At 36.1% G+C, this 19,182-nt stretch overlaps 2 protein-coding genes across 3 annotated transcripts in view; one reads left to right on the top strand and one right to left on the bottom strand.

The window, feature by feature from the left end:
• Positions 1–152: 152 nt before the first annotated feature.
• Positions 153–5,584, top strand: LOC112562377 (clathrin light chain B-like). Of its 2 annotated transcripts, XM_025235620.1 has the most exons (6): positions 153–327; positions 441–526; positions 705–819; positions 979–1,090; positions 1,935–1,964; positions 4,810–5,584. In XM_025235620.1, exons 1-6 carry the CDS (start codon positions 195–197, stop codon positions 4,979–4,981), a joined length of 648 nt encoding a protein of 215 aa, XP_025091405.1. In that variant the 5' UTR covers positions 153–194; the 3' UTR covers positions 4,982–5,584. The 2 variants fall into 2 exon arrangements, with proteins under 2 accessions (XP_025091405.1, XP_025091406.1); XM_025235621.1 differs by lacking the exon at positions 1,935–1,964 and having other exon boundaries at positions 154–327.
• Positions 5,585–7,150: 1,566 nt separating this feature from the next.
• LOC112561603 (pumilio homolog 2-like) overlaps positions 7,151–19,182 on the bottom strand; it is a 45,013-nt gene continuing 32,981 nt past the window's right edge. The window contains exons 20-25 of the mRNA XM_025234180.1: positions 17,861–17,995; positions 17,457–17,715; positions 17,078–17,215; positions 15,886–16,133; positions 15,448–15,531; positions 7,151–14,958 (exon numbers count right to left, since the gene is read on the bottom strand). Of these exons, the coding sequence (XP_025089965.1) occupies positions 14,715–14,958; positions 15,448–15,531; positions 15,886–16,133; positions 17,078–17,215; positions 17,457–17,715; positions 17,861–17,995 (1,108 nt within the window). The 3' untranslated portion in view covers positions 7,151–14,714. The remainder of the gene's footprint in view (positions 14,959–15,447; positions 15,532–15,885; positions 16,134–17,077; positions 17,216–17,456; positions 17,716–17,860; positions 17,996–19,182) is intronic.

The raw sequence follows: 19,182 nt of genomic DNA, 5'->3' as shown, positions 1-19,182 counted from the left end.
TTAGAGTTTTATTAATGTTTACTCAGTCTAATAAAACAAGCATCGATCAATAATTATTAAAATCATACTAAAACAGGATGAAAAGAAAATGTAGTTCATCACATTTTGTGAAGCATAAGATCCAATCGGAATGTCGAATTTTTTCTTTCCGGTCCTGTGCTCAAACGACGTCATCAGACATTTAGTAATTCAGCATGTCGGAATTCGAGGCGTTCGATCAGCCAGAAAATACCGAAGAAGATCCTGCTGCTGAGTTTTTGGCTCGCGAGCAGTCAGAATTAGCAGGACTGGATGACTTTGAACCAAGTAATATTGCCGAAAACCAAGGTAAGCAATGTGATTTATTTGAGACGTATTTACTGGTGATACCGATACGCCCCCTGTGGGCTCTTCCTATGCGCATCCTGAAATTTGTGTTTGAATGATAATATTACTTGCAGATGGGGGCTTTGATGCGTTTGGAGGCGGACAGGATGCATTTGTTGATGACTTTGGTGGAGGTGGTGTAGATTTTTCTGCAGAGCAGGTTGGTGTGATCATTCAGATTCATATCAGTCATTACAGTGTTAGGCAAAAAATTATACAATATCATTCTTAGTTTTCAGCTCCACTTCCAAGAATGAGATTTCATGTTTAAAGCCACTTTCGTGACAAAAAATTTAATTGATTTTCTCTTATGTTTATTTATATATTTATTTTTGTAGGTAAATGGACCATCAGACATTTATGCATCTATTTCCCAACAAGATTCATTCCGCGCAGAGCCCGAAAAAATCCGCATCTGGCGTGAAGAGCAGAAGGCTAGACTTCAACGTAAAGGTATGAGCAGTTCTACTTTTAAATGGTGTAAAAATCATTTGAGGTCGGAGTAAAAGTGTGTTTTTGGGATGATATCTTTCATTAGATTTGCTACACTGTCATTTCGTCAGCAACTTAACAGCTGACATTTCTTTCTTCTTTTTTGTTTTTTTTTTGCAGATGAGGCTGAGGAAGAAACAAAAGAAGAGTGGCGGGAAAAGGCTAAAAAGGAGCTTGATGATTGGTACAAGAAGCATGCTGAGCAGTTGGAGAAAACACGAGAGAACAATAGGTAAAAAAAAAAAAATTGTTGGTGCATTTATATATTTGTGTCAGTGTGCGGATGCTTCATACTGAACTATAGTACTTAGTATATCATAGAGAATTATGGCGCATTTAATTAGGGGCTTAGCATTTATGTAAATACTAGTTTTAAACATTATTATTTAGAAAGTACACTTCTCATGAGCTAAAAGCAAAGAAATTAGTTCATGAAATATTACTAGAATGGCTCAGTGAATTATGTTTCAGCATGGAAAATATAGTGTAAATATGATTGTGGTAGTTAATTCACATCTGTGCTTGCACATAATTCATCAGTACTTCCTGTTTTTTGTTTCTTTTTTTCATTTAAGCTCTAAACTGTTCTTTTTGTTAATTTAACCTCAACTCACATTCTGTCTGCCTCAAGGTCTGTTACGGCTTTGTGATCACATGCATGCATGCATGCATATACAAATCATGCTTGCATATACAAAATCTGAATGACTTGTAAATGCGAAAATTGTATGCAAATAAAATTATTGTCATATCTTTAAAACAATTATATAAATTCTTGCCTGCCAAAACAGCAGAGTGAGGAGCGTAAAATATTTTATTTACAAGCTGATCACATAACCCTTGAATCATTTTGGAGAAAAGTTTGTCATGCTTTGGTAGCTCTCTCTCTAGATTTATATATAAAAGCCTGCAAACATGTATTCTTGGTATATTCTGTAAATGTAAGTATTCTTCTACAATGTGATGCTAAGCATGTAGCCTAGCCTCAACAGTACATGTAAACAGTTGGACCTAGAGCTAATAGTGGGACAGATATTTTGAAGATCACTATTCTTTCTAATTTTTGGTCTTGCAAGGAGCGAGAATGAACGCTTCCTGAAAGAAAGGTAAGCAGGAAGTCCACAGTTCCTGTCTGTGTCTAGTCAGTGGTAGTTTTCTACCCCTTTTTTTGGTCATTGTGTTAATGTGGTGTTGGAATTTGAGCAAGCTAAGAAAATGTATCTTGAGCGGTCGAGAAAAACACATTATTGGTGGAGGTGTAATTTCTCTCTGCAAATTTGTATATGTGTGAGTCACAGTGAGAGAGGAAGGGTGGGTGGGGGATGGGGTTTATGAGGGAAATGTGCATCTTTTTGTGAATTTCATGCATGTCAAATACCAGTAAAACAAATTTTGCTGTTGTTTATCCGTGGTATGGGTCTGTTCTAATTTAAGTTTTCTGCAAGGAAACATACATTTTGAAGGTAATCATGCACATTTTCTAGCTTTTTTAAAAAAAAAATTCATGATCAAAACAACGTAGCAGAATTTTGTGCAACTGGATCACTTAACTGATTTTTGGCCAGAGATGATTTGCAATTTAAGGCTTAGCAGTTTGGTGAAGTTTAGTTACAATATCACTGCTGCTTTATTACTTTTAGTTTTAAATTGTTGTTTTTCATTTTTCAATAACAATTACTTCAAAACCTCTAAAGCTTGCTAGAAGATTTGTTGTAACTATGTGCAGGAAAATTGATTACTCACTCCTCTTGGTGTAAATTGCTTTCTTATCTGACCTTATAAATTATAGACGTGTTTTGCAGAGTTCATTCATGGTCATCTTTTGAAAAGACCCAAAACAAAGAACAGACATTTTGTATGCAGGTTGCAAGCTGTTTCACTTCTGTGGTGGGCATGCTGATGACTCATAGAAGCTAATGCCATCTAATTCTTGAAACAGCAGCATTAATTTTCATGCAAAGATTAATTTATGATTTACATCTGGCATGCATCTAAATGTAATCTGTGATACTTCCTTCTTTTGTTGCATGATAATGGTCTGACTATTAACTGTATCGTTTCCCCAACCATGGACAAAATAACGCCACTGATAGCAGTAGAACACTGTTTAATTCTGCCCCTGTAATGCTCAGGGTTGATTTTTTTCAAACATAAAATTCCAAGTCTGACTAACACTTGGGTTAATGCCAAGGAGGTTAAAGTTTTTTTCAAAATCTGATTTCATAGTGACAGCACTTACTTTTGTAAATTATACAGGCACTTTGTGTGCCATGGTAACACTGCTGTTATTATACCATGGTTTTGGTACCACTAGTTTACTCACAATGAAAAGATGGGATGTGTTTTGTGGGAGTTCTGCAATGCAAGATGTGAAGAAGTGGTGAAAGAATTTAAACTAGAGAAAACATGCTGATTCAGCAGGTTTTGATCTCATTTTGCTGCTTCAGTCATACCCTCTTGTAAGTAGGCAAGCACCAGGTATGGTGTACTTTCTAGCCCTTGGATGCAGATAAATCATCCTGTCTAGTGAATAGAAATCAACTTTTTGATGCAAACCTGTGCCACATGGAACTTTAAAATTTGTGTATGCTTGTGCATGTCCTTTTTTTTATGGTAGGAATTATAGTATGGAAAGGAGAACGATGTTATTGCCTTAACTTCTTTTAAAAAAAATACTATTTGCTTATAAATTGTAGGGTATTGTCTGTCTGTTCATCCTTATGCACGACAAAATATTTTTGTAAATATTTGTGTTTATAATTTGTATTTTGACTGTTATTTTAGTTGTCCTTGCACAGATACTTTTATTAGTAACCATGGATTAGGGTTTTTTTTTTTTTGGAGGAGATGGGGTTCTAAGCATTCTCTCTTCATATAGTAATGTTCTGAAAGAGTGGTTTTTGCAAAGAATCACCATCTCTCCCTATCAGATTTCCTTTTCAGACACATTCATTAGCTCAGTGATCACAGAGCTGAGGAGTTAGAAAGTTACAATTTTCAGTTTTCTGTGTGTGTGGTGGATTATGTGTTCTTCCAGAACATTTAACCATATTCATGCTTTCTCAGAAATATGTTGGAAAATTTGAAGAGGCTGGACCCTTTGGATGTAATAGGTGGTCCAGTGATGCAAAGTTAGTGCCTGTCACCAATACAGTGAAGGTTGGCTGCCTTGGTTCAGCTCTCATCTCAGGCACACTGTTCTTTCTCTAATGTGGCATCTGTTTACAGGGCTGGCTGCCTTGCAGTGATATAGCTTTAGTTGCTGGCTTGGTGTAAAACACCAACACCCCTCCATCCCCTTTGGATGTAAATGACTCACCTTGGCTCATCTTGAGTTTTGTATTTCTCCTTGCTGCATGTCTAATATGTCAATGCACTCTTAATTTCATAAAGGGGAAAATGTGGAGAATATTCACTAGAAAAGATGCACAAAAAGATGATATGATTATGTTGCTGCAAGTCCTTCATGTGTTATTCCTGGAGGCAACTAAATCATACACATTATGTAGGCTGGTAGGTCTTGTAGTAGAATCAGAAGTGCACAGAAATACTTCTGCATATCAGCAAGTTATGGCAAAACGTGTAAATAACATTACTTTTCTGTAATGCTCTGTAAAAAAAAAAATCATTTTTATGAAGAAATTCAAACAGTATAAAAAAAGCTAACTGAAATAAAAAAAATTATACCAACAATATTGCTTCCCTCATCATAGAATGCCCTTCTCTGGTTTAGATTTGACTGTTAGATTTATATTTAGGCACTTCATAAAGTACTGCCTGAGTTTATCACTCGTGCACAAAGTGTGCATGCATTCCTGCACCTTTTGCTTGCATAGCTGTATCTGAACAATCCTCGTCCCCTAGGGAGGAAGAACAGGAGCATTAGCTTTGGAATGTAGTCTACACTAGCAGGTGTGTTATGAAACTAATGCCAGACTTGTCTTTCCACAGGGCTGCAGAAGAGGCATTCATCAAGGACAGAGATGAGAAAGTGCCAGGTCAGGCATGGGAGAAAATCACTAGACTTTGTGAGTTCAACCCCAAGAACAGTAAGAACACAAAGGATGTGAGCCGCATGCGCTCAATTTTGCTGCAGCTGAAGCAAACACCTCTTGTGCGCTGATCCTTCTTACCAGGCCTCGTCATTCCTGAACTTTCACAGTTGGCAGGATAGGTTTTAGTCATCATGTGGAACCAGGTTACAAAAATTAAAGGTGTGCATGCTTGTGTGGGTGTTCAACATCAAATGTCATTGCATTTTGATCTGAATTGATAGAGACCCAGGAGCAGACTAATTTAGAATGTGTTGACAACAATCATTGTTATCATTTAGATGTTTGCATCTTAGGGCAAGGTAGCTTATTTAAAATAGCTGAATAATTTTGACTGCTTATCAATATGGAAGTTTTTTTGTTAAACCTTTGAATAGGATATAATGGTATTTGTGTTAGTCCGTCACTAATTCGGAATTGCATGCACAAATGCCCTGTGGTGTTTGTGAAATGAATACAAGAATTTATGCTTTTGGTTTGGGGTTAATGATATGCAACTTTTGTGTGATCATAATCATAGAGGCTACAATAGATTTGATGAAGGCTGTAACATTTTTTTTAATGTGAACACTGTAAGCATAAGTGGTTATGCAAGTATAAAGAAAAGATATATACATATTAACATCATGTAGATGTGAACCATTAAAGCACATTATTTAAAAAAGATGCATGAACGCAAGTTTTTAGTGCCTGGATTTTTCGGTGTACACTAGGCTACGTTTAGTGTATATTGCTCCCATGTATGTTTCTGCATTCGACCGGTGGGTTCATAATGAAACATTGCTACTGCCAAACTTTTACTTCAGTGATGCTATACGTGGATACACTTAACCCAAATGAAGTGACTGAACGCTGACAATACAATTGCAGCTGGAAGAGTCTGCGGCAGTCAGCAACCTGGGCAAACCCAGATACCCTGGATAGCGTGCCACTGAAGCAGTAAAAATGAATATTCCCTCCCAAAAGCATTTAGCATAAAATGGAGCAATTGAATGAACCAAGTGCTGGCATAAAGAAAACATGCATGACTGGTGATAGATACATTTTGTTTAAATATCTGTTTCAGCTGTAGAGAGTGCCAGGTATTAAAGGAACTGCATTCGAAAAACGACCATATTAATAATAGCCCCATCACAGAAAAACAGAAATGCTTTCTTGACCGAAAAAAAAGTTGTGAATGCTCCTGAACTTAATTGCTGACAGCGGGATGCAGCATCACAAAGGTTTTCTGGTATTGGACTTTGGCATAAGGCAGAACTTCGTCTGGCCCACAGAATTGAATGGTATCGTCCATTGTAGGGGAAGGTAGGAGTACACATGGTGCTGTCCAGTTGTCTCAAACAATAGGCAGGGTACAGATCGCAGGCACTGCCAACTAGCCTGGCAATGTCTTTCTCAACCGACCAGTGCTTGCTGTAGGATCTGAGAGCTGAGGCAAAACAATTTCTATCTGAACATACTGTCAGGGTTAGGACTGATTGTATTCTCCACAAGTAGACAAAAATAGAATATATAAAGGAGAGAAGGATGAACAGTGCTAATTAAACTTAAAGAAAACTGAATTTTCAAACTTAATTTTTGTTGCTTTTTAAAGTTTTCTCTTCATCTTTGTTTCCTCATAAGTGGGAATATCACTATTCAACTTTTACTCCGTGTTTACATATACAGCCTATGTGTGCAATCCCACCTAAATTTTGAGTACGACATGCATGTATGTTAATAGTGTACGCTAGTGTCCACACTATAATAATATTGTTTTATTTTCCAGTTGTTATGTATACTTTGCTTGGGTAGTCAGCACCACCACAGATCACCCTGCAGGGGGGTGGGTAGCAATTAGGGAAAGGTGATCACTTGTAAAAGTCAGCACCATGTGTACTCCTACCATCCCTTGCACGGACGAAACTATTTTAAAAAACGCCCACAAGAGGTTCCGCCTTTAAATCACAAGTGTAGACCTTTGGTAAGATGTCCATAAATGTTGGGGTGAACAGACATACTTTGTGCACCTAACTAGGATTCTTTTCATGCAGCAATCTAGGTTCTTAACTTTTCACAGGGAAACATCAATTACGCAACTGCCTTATTAAACATTAATGCATTATCTTACAAATCTAACCTGCTAAGTTTGTTCATATTAAATTTTGTGCAATGACGCAACTGCCTCAAAGACAGTTTGGAAAGACACTCGCCTCTTACCACAACAAGACTGTAAAGAGTTTGCCTTAAAGTACACACACTTCTATGACATGGCATTTATTTACAGGGATGACTACCAGGGACTGGCTCTACACTCCCTTTTTGTCTCACTGCGTAAAATCATCTCTACGTCACATTTGCACTTATAGGTTTAAAATTATTACAAATTATTTTCACAGTTTTTATTTTTTCACTAGGAAAAACATTTAATACAAAGATGTACACATTTTTAATATTTTTACAGCATAATATACAACTAGAGAAAAAAAACAAAAACAAACAAAACCCCAAAATGCTGCTGGTGAGCAAATTTAATCTACACCCAGCATGAAAAAATTTGAACAAATAACTTGAGGGCAACAAATTTTTCCCTTTCAGAAAAAAGCAAGGTTCTTATTCCATGTACATTATTTGGTGAAATGGTAGCATTAACAGCACAGAAAAAGAGAAACTGCGGCAAGATAGCCTTATGGGCTAATTACAAGCAAAAAAGCTTTCATGCCCACACACAAGTGACAGGCACATGGCAGGGGGATTAGGGAGAGCAAAGTTAAATGCAACAAAAGCAAGCTTCTTCATCATTATTATATAGAAAAATGGCAACCAACACTCTACATTAAAACTGATTAATATTAGAAACATGCTTGCTTGTTCCCAACTTCATACAGTGGTCTGAAAAGGCCAGTCAACAAATTTACTGAGCCAGAACCACTTAATGAAAAGAAAAGATTCATTCAAACACTTGTTGAGGGTGGCTTGTCAAAAGAAACAAGTTCAAAGGGCAATGACCACTAATTGTTGTAAAAGGCCATATGTTGTGAAACAATGTATACTTGATGGGGCTATGTTGTCAAAGGAAAGTTGAAGCAGATGCTAGTGTGGAAGGAGTGGAACCTGACTGTAAGTCTTAACACATCCAACTTGTTGAATGTCAAGCTATTTTAGCTGCATACTGTTCATCTTAAAAAATAACTATTCTTACATATGTAGAAAAATATCCAGTTATTAAGTTCACAATGTTGTAAATAAGCCTTAGGGTTTCACTAATTTGACAAACTTTTAGCCAAAGAAAAAACAAAAATACTTGGTGACTGATATCTATGGACAATCCTAGTCACATGCTATTTGTTCACTGGGAAAAAACCTTGTGAAGTATGACATCCCATTCAAAAATTGAATAAAACTACCCAATTTAGACACTCATCATTCCATTTAACCCTGCCCCCTCTTTAATGCATGGATAGCCAATGAAACATTACTGATAGCTCCAGCACTTGAACAAGAAATGCCACTGATACTTTTTAGTCTATGAAACGCTTCGTACAAACTGCAAGAATGAGGAAAAAAGAAAAGAGAAACATGGGAATGCAGACAGGATTATGGAATCTATAGGGTTATGCCAAAACACACACTCCACATACATAATTTATCTATTATAACACATAGCAATCTTTTCAAATTGCAATTTTTCTACTATCTTCTAAAGGCTGGAAATGAAAAACTTAAAAAAAAGCGTAACAGGTATACAACTGATTTGTTTACTTAAAAAACTCGGCTAGCTTGAATTATCACTAATATTTTATGAATACTTGCATAAAACTTCATTTCTCAAGTAACACACCTTTTAAATTGCCATTATTTAATTACGCTCATCATGTTAAACCCTTTAAAAGTTTGTTTATACATGCCAGTTCAAAATAAGTGGTCTTATATTCACAATATTTATGAACACTATAAAAGTGGTTTGTTTTGAAACATATTTACTTTTTGCTTTATTTGTAAAAGCAATAATACTACTCTTTCTTCATTACTATATTGATTTAAAATATGAATTGTACACAATGCATGGGCACATTTATAAATGCACTATGAACATGCTGAAAAGGAGAGTGGAAGGATCCTACACAAACCTTTCTCTCATTCATTTATCCTGGTCATGACAAATTGAACATGCATGACCTTAAAGCACATATACAACCAATCTATGACCAACACTAATTACCTCATGATTGTATACTACAAACACTTCTTCACTCTTTGAATGATGAAAGAACTGACTTCTGTTAATCTTTGTACAAAAATGCCTGTTCAATGGTAAATTTTACATGATGCTCATGTGTGACTGTACATGGAGTAGAAAATCTGGTAAATAACATTACCACTGATTGATAAAATCTGTGACATAAGCTGAGAGAACACATTTTGACTTTTGACCACCTTACAATTTCTGTACAGACAGTGCAAACTGCATAAAAGAATGCACTGTAAACAATTTATACAGCTTGTCCAAAATTTACATATTGCAGTCTTTACCAAAAACATCTAATGTTTTGCAGAATGTCAGAGAATTCAAGTAGTTATGTGTTTAATATTTCTGTATCAAAATTTGTTTCTATAACAGCATCTGTACACAAAGGCTTTGTACTTACATAAGCTGTACAGGCAGTGAGCGATTCAAGTTAGCTGACATGACTTATGCACAAATGAGTGATTACTATTTTACTTCTTGTACCCTAGGAAATAGAAATAAATTTCACGTAACAATTCAAATAAAAGACACACCTTCTCTCACATGCTCACAAGATTAAAACATACACTACTGCTTACAGGTTGTCTCCCTTGTCTTATTCCCTCTTCTCACTTGATGATCACGAGATTTTTCTGGGGGGGTTGGGGGAAGGGAATTTGAAATACTGTTGTCCCAATTTACAATATAGTACAATGTACACAAGAAACTCTCTAGTAAGAAGGCATTAGAATATGCTATATAATTTGCTTCTATGTAATCCTTAGAATCTGCATACAACACGTTTACTAACCTCCAAACTTTACAAACACTACTCTTATGCAGTGCACAATTTACAGCTTAAAAATGGTATGTGAAAATAAAACACGATATATTTAATAATTAAAAAAAAAACACAACAAACTCAAACATGCAATCACTAAACTGAACATACCAACCCTGTTTTCTATTTTGGAAATTTTTAAATTTACTTTTAAAACAAAGTTTAAAAATATATTTCACTATGTTGAAGACACTAATGCCTCTTATTCAAGTGCCAAAACGAAACCCTATTTCAGCACTCATCTTCCAATTTTTTTTTTTCTGTTTCAGATGGGTCAAATTTCCATTAGCACAGTGGTTTTAAGAGGCAGAGAAGTTAAACCCAGCTCTTAAACAAATAAAGGCACTAGGAATAAGTTTAAAGCTAAAGAAATGTACACAAAAAAACTAGCTATGCAAAAAGTTACTACAGACAAGCACGGGAAAAAACTTTCTTAATACCAATGTTAATCAATCCAGGAAAGGAAACTATGTTCATTAGAAAATTTAAAACGAGGAGAAACCCACTACCAAAAGTATACTTAATGAGTACACATGCATAAAGAAATGGAAATCAATTTTCAGGAAAAAGGCAGTACAGACTAGGTTCTAACATGCCTATTCTTTTAAGATTGTGCTTTTTAAAAAAGTAACCACCTATCCACTTTTCTATGTCGGTAAAGCCACATACAAAACTGCATAGCCTTGAGAGAGAGAAAATGACAAAATTTTCCTCTATACACTTTCTCTTTCACATACATTAATTGGGGCTAATAGAGTGGTAGTCCGAGGAACTTTTATGTAAATAAGTGGGATTCTGGTGGAGTGGGGAGGGAGAGAGGAAACCTTCTGTAAAATCCACAAAACCCTCATTGGAAAAAAACAAAAAACAAAAAAACCAAACAAAAACCACCATTACACATATAAATTGCTGCTGTAAACCAGTGTCTTTTTCCAACACCAAAATGAGATGTGGATATTTCACAAAGCAATATTTAAAAGTTTTTTTTACATAACAATATACTTAATTTTAAAAAAAGTTTAATGAAGTGAAATGTAATGTTACATATTTTACACGAGTTACAGTTCCACGTTTTTACAACCCGTGGCAGCATATCTTTAATTTCAATGTTTGCAATAAAAAGTCTGTTTCCCCCCTCAAAAAAAAAATTGTCAATGGCAAATGGTACTAAATTACACATCTAAATGGTTAGATAAAATGGACAAAATACGCACGACTGAGTGATATGGGATGATTCCAATAGCCATAAAAAATATACATCCTTGTTCTCTACTATATACATCATTAACTACAAATTAAAAAATGCAAGACCAACATGCTGGAAAATGAGAAATGCCACAACTTGAAAGCTCAAACCAAATATATAATCAAAACAAGCAGCAAGTCACAAAAATTTCCTTTATGTCCCATTTCTTTACTTTTGAATAGATTTTATTCTTGAGTTGTCTATTTCCTGTTAAAAAGACTAGGCTAAAATGGAATACAGCTGTGAAAGAAAAATCTTGGAAAAGGAATCAGTGATACCTTCAGATCTCTTTACCAGCCAACTTATTTCCGCTGGCCTATGCACGCAAAGGTTCCTTTTTTTTTAATACAGCTATTTCTGCACTACAATGTTCTTCAACAAATCAAGATGAAATAAACACTTCCTTGTGTACCACACCTTAATTTGATGAATGCCTTGACTGACTTAACTATGTATTAGAAGCCTGTTCACAATATTATGTCTGATGCAGATTACTAGGGTTAATTTATGTCAAGAACACTGTACTCTTTAAGAATATCCAAGCAAGAACTGCTGATGTTTATTTGAATAAAAGATTCTTGTTCCCTGTGATGAACAAGAAATTACAACTGCAGACAACTTCAACAAGTCAGCTTGTAAACTAATGACAAAAACTCTACTCCCTATATTAAAAATACTATGTTTTAAAAAAATGTACTCATTCAAACATGGATCCCCCTTTCCTTTTCTGGTTAAACAGCAGACTGCAAGATAACAAGCAGAACAATTCTGTACAAAAAACTGAAATGACAAAATATGAGGTCAAATTGATTGCCGCCCGCACAGGAAAAGAACCTTCGCTATGCCACATATCTGGTCCTAATTCACTTTCACACGCTTAAGGGATGCGGGAAAGGTGCCAAACATCTTGGCTATGTACAAATGTTATCTTACATAGCAGCAGACAAGGGTGCAAGTACAGCAGAATGCACACTTTACACCAAAATGTATTAACGAATATGAATGGCATGAACTATAGCATTTGCATAGGCAGTGGAAAATATGTTTAATGACAAGGGGCGATGGGAGAGAATTTAAAGGCAAAAATTGGAGAAAGTGATGGAAAACCAGGAAAAGCAATCTACTTACCAAAATCCAAAAAGCTTCAACACCCATCAATGATTTTATTAATGTTCTAATACATGCAATGAAAACAATTTTCTTCATAGCAGATGCAAATGAAAGTCCCACCTCTCTCTGCTTTGCATGTACAGAAAGCCTACTGTGTGCTAGTGCTATTAAATTGTGCACAGTAAAAGAAGTTGTTTGCCACTTACGAGAAAACGGGCACAATTTCTAAAATATTTCTGGCTGTTTGTGAGGAGAAAGACCAAAATTTCAGAATATCCCGAAAAAGCATTTTTATTAAAAAAAGGAAGTGATATTAGAACTACTATGCTTATAAAAAACATGTTCATGATGCAACTAGAATAATTGGAAAATTTATTTATAAGATGTACATGTTAACTACCAGTCTGCCCTTTTTGCAAAATTTTAAATGTGTAATAAAAATTAAGATTTTTGCTACTTTTCAAAAGAGAGGGCTGAAAATGTTTTGGATGAGTAATTAAGGAAAGCAGCACCCCAAACTATGCTTCAGATGCATCTGCTAAAGCAATGAAGTACAGAAATAAAAAAATATACACTGTACTAATCAGCTTATTAAAATGTGACAAATATTTCAACAAAAATCAAACTTTAAAATATGATGAGAAAAGTGCTTAGAGAATATGTGTAAAGTTGAAAATGACGACACTCATAATTCCCATCTACCACAGAAGACATAATACAAATATATAGATTTCTTACATCTAGATCGTGCTTTTTTTTGTGGAAAACAATGCACAGCAACAGTTAGTATATACTACTGACATTCTTAAGTCAGAAGATTGGAATACACAGATACATTTACAAAGCTGTATACAAAGGCACAGTGTCCAGACACAATGCAGGACTCATATCTAGGGCTCATCTTGTATTTCAACGCACGAAAAGTCAGCATTTAATTGTACAGTTATACACTAGGAATGAAGAAAAAGCAGACCCGACACCATCTTAGCCAAATCTTATAGAACAAAACATGGCGAGGAAGGAAGGAAAAGACATTGCCTCCATGGTCATTACAACAATATAACCCATCTATATTTAGACCTTGTAACATGATGGACAATTCCATTTAGAAATGTCTCTGCAGCAATGGTGCACAAACTATGACTGTATCTTTGATAGGTACTCCCAGAAACCCACTAACTTAAAAAAAAAAAAAAAAAAAAGCAAGGGCAATATATGCGCATTAAAAAAAGTTTCACATCTTCAGTACAATTAAAACATTAATTTCAAACAAAAAGCAGCACACACTACCAACCCCAATTACTTTATCACCTGATATGTAAAACCAATTAGCAGTCAAATAATCCAGCCGATCTTCCATCTTCTGTGGAGGAGGCTATATCTTAGTTGGACACCAGTTTGTACAGACACCCCCACCCCCTTTTTCCACCAAGTGAAGTCACGACGAGACATGGCTAAAATTATGGCTGTCACAAATTCAAAAAATACCATTTGCCATTAAAAACTTTGCCACATGAATTTAAAAAAAAAACTGTCCAAACCCCCACCCCCCCAAAAAAAAAAATTCAAAACCATTTCTTAGACTTCTGTTCAACAAACATTACATTTATCTAGAATTAAGAGAGCATCCAGCGCATATGTTGCAGTTTCAAAAAAACAATCCATATTTTTAACATTACAATAAAACTTCTGCTACAAATGCTTTTCTTCTAAGTACCTGCTGGCTTTGAACACTGCATGCATATCTGCCCATTGTTGTGGGAGTGAGTGAAATGACTGCTAAGATCATACCAAGTATAAGCACACAAACTAGATAAGCCTAAGAACACTTTTGGGGGTGAGTGTCAGGGTGGGGAGGTGCCTGCTGTACACTTCTGGTACAAAACTCAAGATTTGTGCCATCCATTTCATATGCACCAATTTCTTTTTTGTTTCGTGACAATTTAAAGGCAAAAGATAAGCCTTTCTTACATTTGCGCAGACAGCACGAGCACGGGAATGTCAGGCAGATCATAAACGAGAGAAGGGGCACAGATGTGGTTGGCATCATCACACCCTTCCTTCCTTCTGCACCATTGCTAAATATAAACTCTTGCAACTACCCAACAAAGCAGTGTAAACAGGTTTTCACCAAAATCTTCTCAAAGCCATAATATATAGCAACACTTGCCTGTGCCTAGTGTTGCAAGATTCTTAAATGCTTGTGGAACATGCAAGCACAAGAAAAAAAATCTTTTCAACAAAATGCCTTCTGTGACTGTGAAAGTTACACCATCATGTCTTTAAAAAAATCACTTTCTAGATGAGGGATTCTATGAAAAAGGTAACAAGCATACTAATTTAACCTATTTCAGCTAGTCCCCCTCTCAAATTGACAGAAAAAGGTTCATGTTGACTTTACTATGACAAAGCACTATTAGGGGGTATTCCAATGGGCCCGAGATCTGACGAGTTTTTGAGAAAAAATTTTTCAAGCTTGGCAAGAATATGTTTGCCATAGGTGTACTTCCGAAGTGTGGCAATATGTGGTCTTATCTTGTGCATCAGAACTTTTCGCTGCTGAGGCTCAGCAACATCGATCATTTTTTGGACAACATAGTTAGCAAACTGGTCCTTCATCATGGTGTAAAGTGCACTGTGATGGCTGAAATAGAAAAAAACAATCATTATAACACAGCCAAATAAGACAGCGCAAAATGAATATCCTGCTTATCCAAGGAACCTGAAAAAGCTGTAGTTAATCTCCAAAGAGACCATCTTCTGTACCGTACAAACTCTTAAATTTTAGTTTATAGTACATTCTTCACAACAGTTTTAGCAGGTGATGTTTTCATTTGTTTACTTGACAAAACACATCTGTTAATCTACTGTCACAAAAGGAGTTCTCCAGCTGATGATATAAAACTCCTATGGTCATGTCATCTGGTAAACTTAATAGTGCTGTGTTTCTACATAACTGTATTCATCTCCAGAAATGTCAGCATGGACCACAAGAAGAAAGAACAAATTCATTATGCTTGGCAGAAGTGATGAGTTTCACATAAAAAAAAAAAAACAAAACAAAAAAGCTCAGAGATTACGCCAGAAAAATTTCTCTTAATATTCAGACATACTGAGAGGCACTAACACTTACCCATCATTCATTGAACACACTTCTTCAATTAACATGGCCTTCTCTGCTCTTGATGAATGTGAAACACATTTTTCTACCACATTGCTGAAACAAAGCAATCACTGAAGTAAACATGGATACATATATCTAAAATGCTCCTTTCTCCCATGCTGTGAGAAAAAATTACAGATAAAACCAAATGGGAAATGTAAAATGTAAGTGGTCAACCGCTTTGTAAAAACAACTGGATAAAATGATTCCTCTGTTCATTTAAGATGTCTGTTTTCATCGGTTTTCTTACAATTGCAAACATTTGTATAACTCCAGTTTGATGTCATTAGTACTTGCTGCAGATTAGTTTGCCTACAATAAGTAAAAGAAGGTCTATGCATAAGAAAAATAACAGGAAAATAATTGATGCATGCACATACAAAAAGGAGGTATTTCAGCTCTCATTACCTTGCAAACTTGTGCTGACTTAGAGGAAGAACCTTGCCACGAATGCATGCCACTATTTTGGCTCGATCTTCCTGTCGTCCATGTTCCAACACATGTTGGATAACATAGTTTCCATACTGGTCCTGTACAAGCCTTTCTGTGTTTTCATGAAGTTCAGCCAAAACTCCAGCAGTTTGTTCTGGTGTGCAGTGTTCCAGAATTCTCTGGATCACACGACAGCCGTACGGATGTGTCGACAAAGAGAACACCTGTACATTGGAAAAATACAAAAAGACTGATAAAAGTTTTATTAATAATAAAAAAAAAATCATTAAAGCATTCTTCATGTGTCCAGGCTAAATAAGTACTACAAAAACTCACTGTACAAGTACTATGTGAGAAAAACACCAACTCTTCCAAAGATGCTACAGGAAGAAAGTGAAAACGTATGGTTTGTAAATTGGAAAAACTGATGTTAAGAATTAACAACAGAAAAGAATGGGGGACATGGGTTATTATCTCACTGTGGTCACACTGGCAAGCCACAGCTGGTGGCTCACCTTGTTTAAGGAATCACACCTTACACACATGTACGGTGCTTTATTTTCTAATATGTGAAAGGTTAATGCCACAAAAATAAAAGCTCATTTTAAGGGCGCAACTTCTTCTAGCCAACAGAAGAAAACAGTTTCGCCCATGTGAAGGAAGGTAGGAGTACATGTGGTGCTGACAACTAGTGTTCAGTTGTCTACAATTACTACCCAGACAATTGGCAGGGTAGAGATCACACGAGTGCTGACTAGCCTAGCAATAAAGTGTCTTTCTCATCCGACAAACTTTAGGGTCTGAGAGGTAAGGTGAAACAGCTTTTTTCTGAACATACTGTCATGAATGGGCCTTCATTTAGGTCCGTGCTGTCATGGTTAGGACTGAATGTATTTTTCATAAACAAATAAAATAGATTATAAAGGAGAGAAGGATGAACAGTGCAAATGAAACAAAAATAAAAACTATTTTTTATTGCTTTCTTTCTTAATTTTCCTCTGTTTCTCTTTATCTTTCTATAATAAGCAGGGATGCCAATATTAAACATTGTCAATTCATTTCCCTAGAGAGAGCACAGCCAGGCATGTCGAAGGCTAAAGAGAAACAGCCTGTGAGGTGAGCTTATTGAGAGAATAGCATGTACACAAATCAAGGTGTTGAGGCTTACCTGTCCTTTAAAGGCATCTATGATGAACTGCAGATATTTTGGCTCCACACACTCAATACACTTCTGGACAACATGGTTTCCATTCTGATCTTTTACACATTTGAGTACATGTCCATCTAGCTCCTTGACTATCTCTACCTGTAAACAAAAAGGGAAAGGAGTAAGTTAAAATGAAGACAAGCCACATTTTAACTAGAAAACAATCTGCATAAAAATTATAAAGTTCCAACATGCATGACTAACTGTGGTGTTTTAGAGTAGCATCATTATGAACCATAAACAGAATGCTTACCTTGCACATGCAATGGTGTAAAGTTAGCTGGAAATGTAAGATTTACATTCTGGCAATATAATCCATGCCCCATTCAGCCCTACTCACCTGCATGTCAGCAGGTATGGACTCCAAAGCCTTCTGAATGACCCTACAGCCATACATCTGTAATGCTAGGGGCAATACGTGACCCCTCACTCGCTGGGCCAGTGTCTGTTTCTGGTCAGGAGAACCAAACTCAAAAAATTTCTGAATGACATAGTTCCCAAAAACATCAGTCATGAGGCTGTAGGCAGCACTGAGAATCTCATTGAAAACCATTACTTTCTCCTGAGGTGTGGCCCTTTCCAGTTTCTGCTGGATAAACCTGCACAAAAATAGGTGGCAATGAAGGGTTTTGACAGACAGGAATCGATTTGTGCTACACAAAACAATAACATAAAGTTATTATTTTTCCAGAGGTAGCATTTTATTCTAACAATGGAACTTCACACACGCTAGATCTTACTTACCGTGAGCCATGCTGGTCTTGAGAAAATTCCACAACATGGTTGTACAAGTCTTTCAGCTGAAGGTTAGGAATTCGGTTATTCCGGAAGTCTTCTAACAGTCGACTTCGCCCAGTCACCTCTTTTGACATGCTTGCACTTCAAGGAAAAGGAGAAGAAGAAGAAAAAAAAAAAAAAAAAACCCCCTTTACTAATCATCTGAGAAAACAGTCTCATATTTTTGTGCTCTTTATGTTTGTTAAGAGTATTTTCCATATCACAATCATTATTAAACAATACTCAAGCAAGAATAAAGGCAAGAAAATCAATTTATCCAGAAACAGGTTTTGCATAATAATAAAAATGCCTTTTAATGTGAAAGTATACTCTAGAAATTGTTTTGTTTTAAAAGCTTTTAACAACATTTTGTGATGGAATAATCAAATATAAAATAACTATCTAAAAATGTTTTAAAGTGGTTACGATTACAATTTTGACTGTAATGAATTATTTTTTAAAACAAAAAAGTACTATTTCAAAATCACTTTCAGATAATTGATTTTAATATGTTTGAGTTTTGGAAATATGTGTGGTCAAAGTGAGGACAACATGAGAGGCCACCCCAGAAAGCAGCAGTTTTGGGATGCCATGGTTGAGATAACAGATTTTGATACTTTGATATATGACACATATGCCAGTTGCATTTTTGCCAAAAAGGAGTGTTTTAATGATAAATAAATTTTTCACATTTTTTTAATACAGAGGGTGGCAATGTGGTCAGTGCATGACATATCCTGGTGAAACCCTGCTTGCTATGGTGTCAGTCTCTCTAGAATTACCCTTGTCAGGACTTTGCTGGGGATGGATAGCAGCTTGATTCCACACCAGTTGTTGCACTGGGAGAGGTCTCCTTTCTTTGGTAACTTGACCGGGTGGCCTAGCTTCCAGTCTGTTGGTACTAGCTCTTGTTCCCAGATCTTGTGTAGAAGGGGCTGTAAAATTGTTGCTGTTGTTTCTGGATCTGCCTTTAATGCTTCTGGGGGTATGCCATCTGGGCCTGGTGCTTTGCCACTTTTCATGCTTTCGATAGCTTTGATGATTTCTGTCTTAGTGGGAGGGCTGGTGTTGATGTGAAGTTGTGCAGTTGGTGGTGGTATGTCAGGTAAAGATGGTGGACCAGGTCGATTCAGGATCTCTTCGAAGTGTTCCATCCACCGGTCTCTTTGTCATGCATCATTTGTTATGGTCTTGCTGTCTTTTGTCTCTCATGGGCTTGTTTGGGTTAATGTTCCTGCCTGACAGAGTTCGTGTTATTTTGTATAGTCGCTTTATGTTTCCCTGTATAG

This window comes from Pomacea canaliculata, linkage group LG4 (genome assembly GCF_003073045.1).
Source record: "Pomacea canaliculata isolate SZHN2017 linkage group LG4, ASM307304v1, whole genome shotgun sequence".
NCBI classification, from domain to species: Eukaryota; Metazoa; Mollusca; class Gastropoda; order Architaenioglossa; family Ampullariidae; genus Pomacea; species Pomacea canaliculata.
This window is presented reverse-complemented; position numbering and strand designations above follow the sequence as displayed.

Coding starts and splice junctions, on each gene's coding strand:
- LOC112562377 (XM_025235620.1), top strand. CDS start 195: ATGTCGGAATTCGAGGCGTTCGATCAGCCAGAAAATACCGAAGAAGAT. Junction 820..978: donor GGCTAGACTTCAACGTAAAG/GTATGAGCAGTT, acceptor TTTTTTTTGCAG/ATGAGGCTGAGGAAGAAACA. Junction 1,091..1,934: donor AAAACACGAGAGAACAATAG/GTAAAAAAAAAA, acceptor TGGTCTTGCAAG/GAGCGAGAATGAACGCTTCC.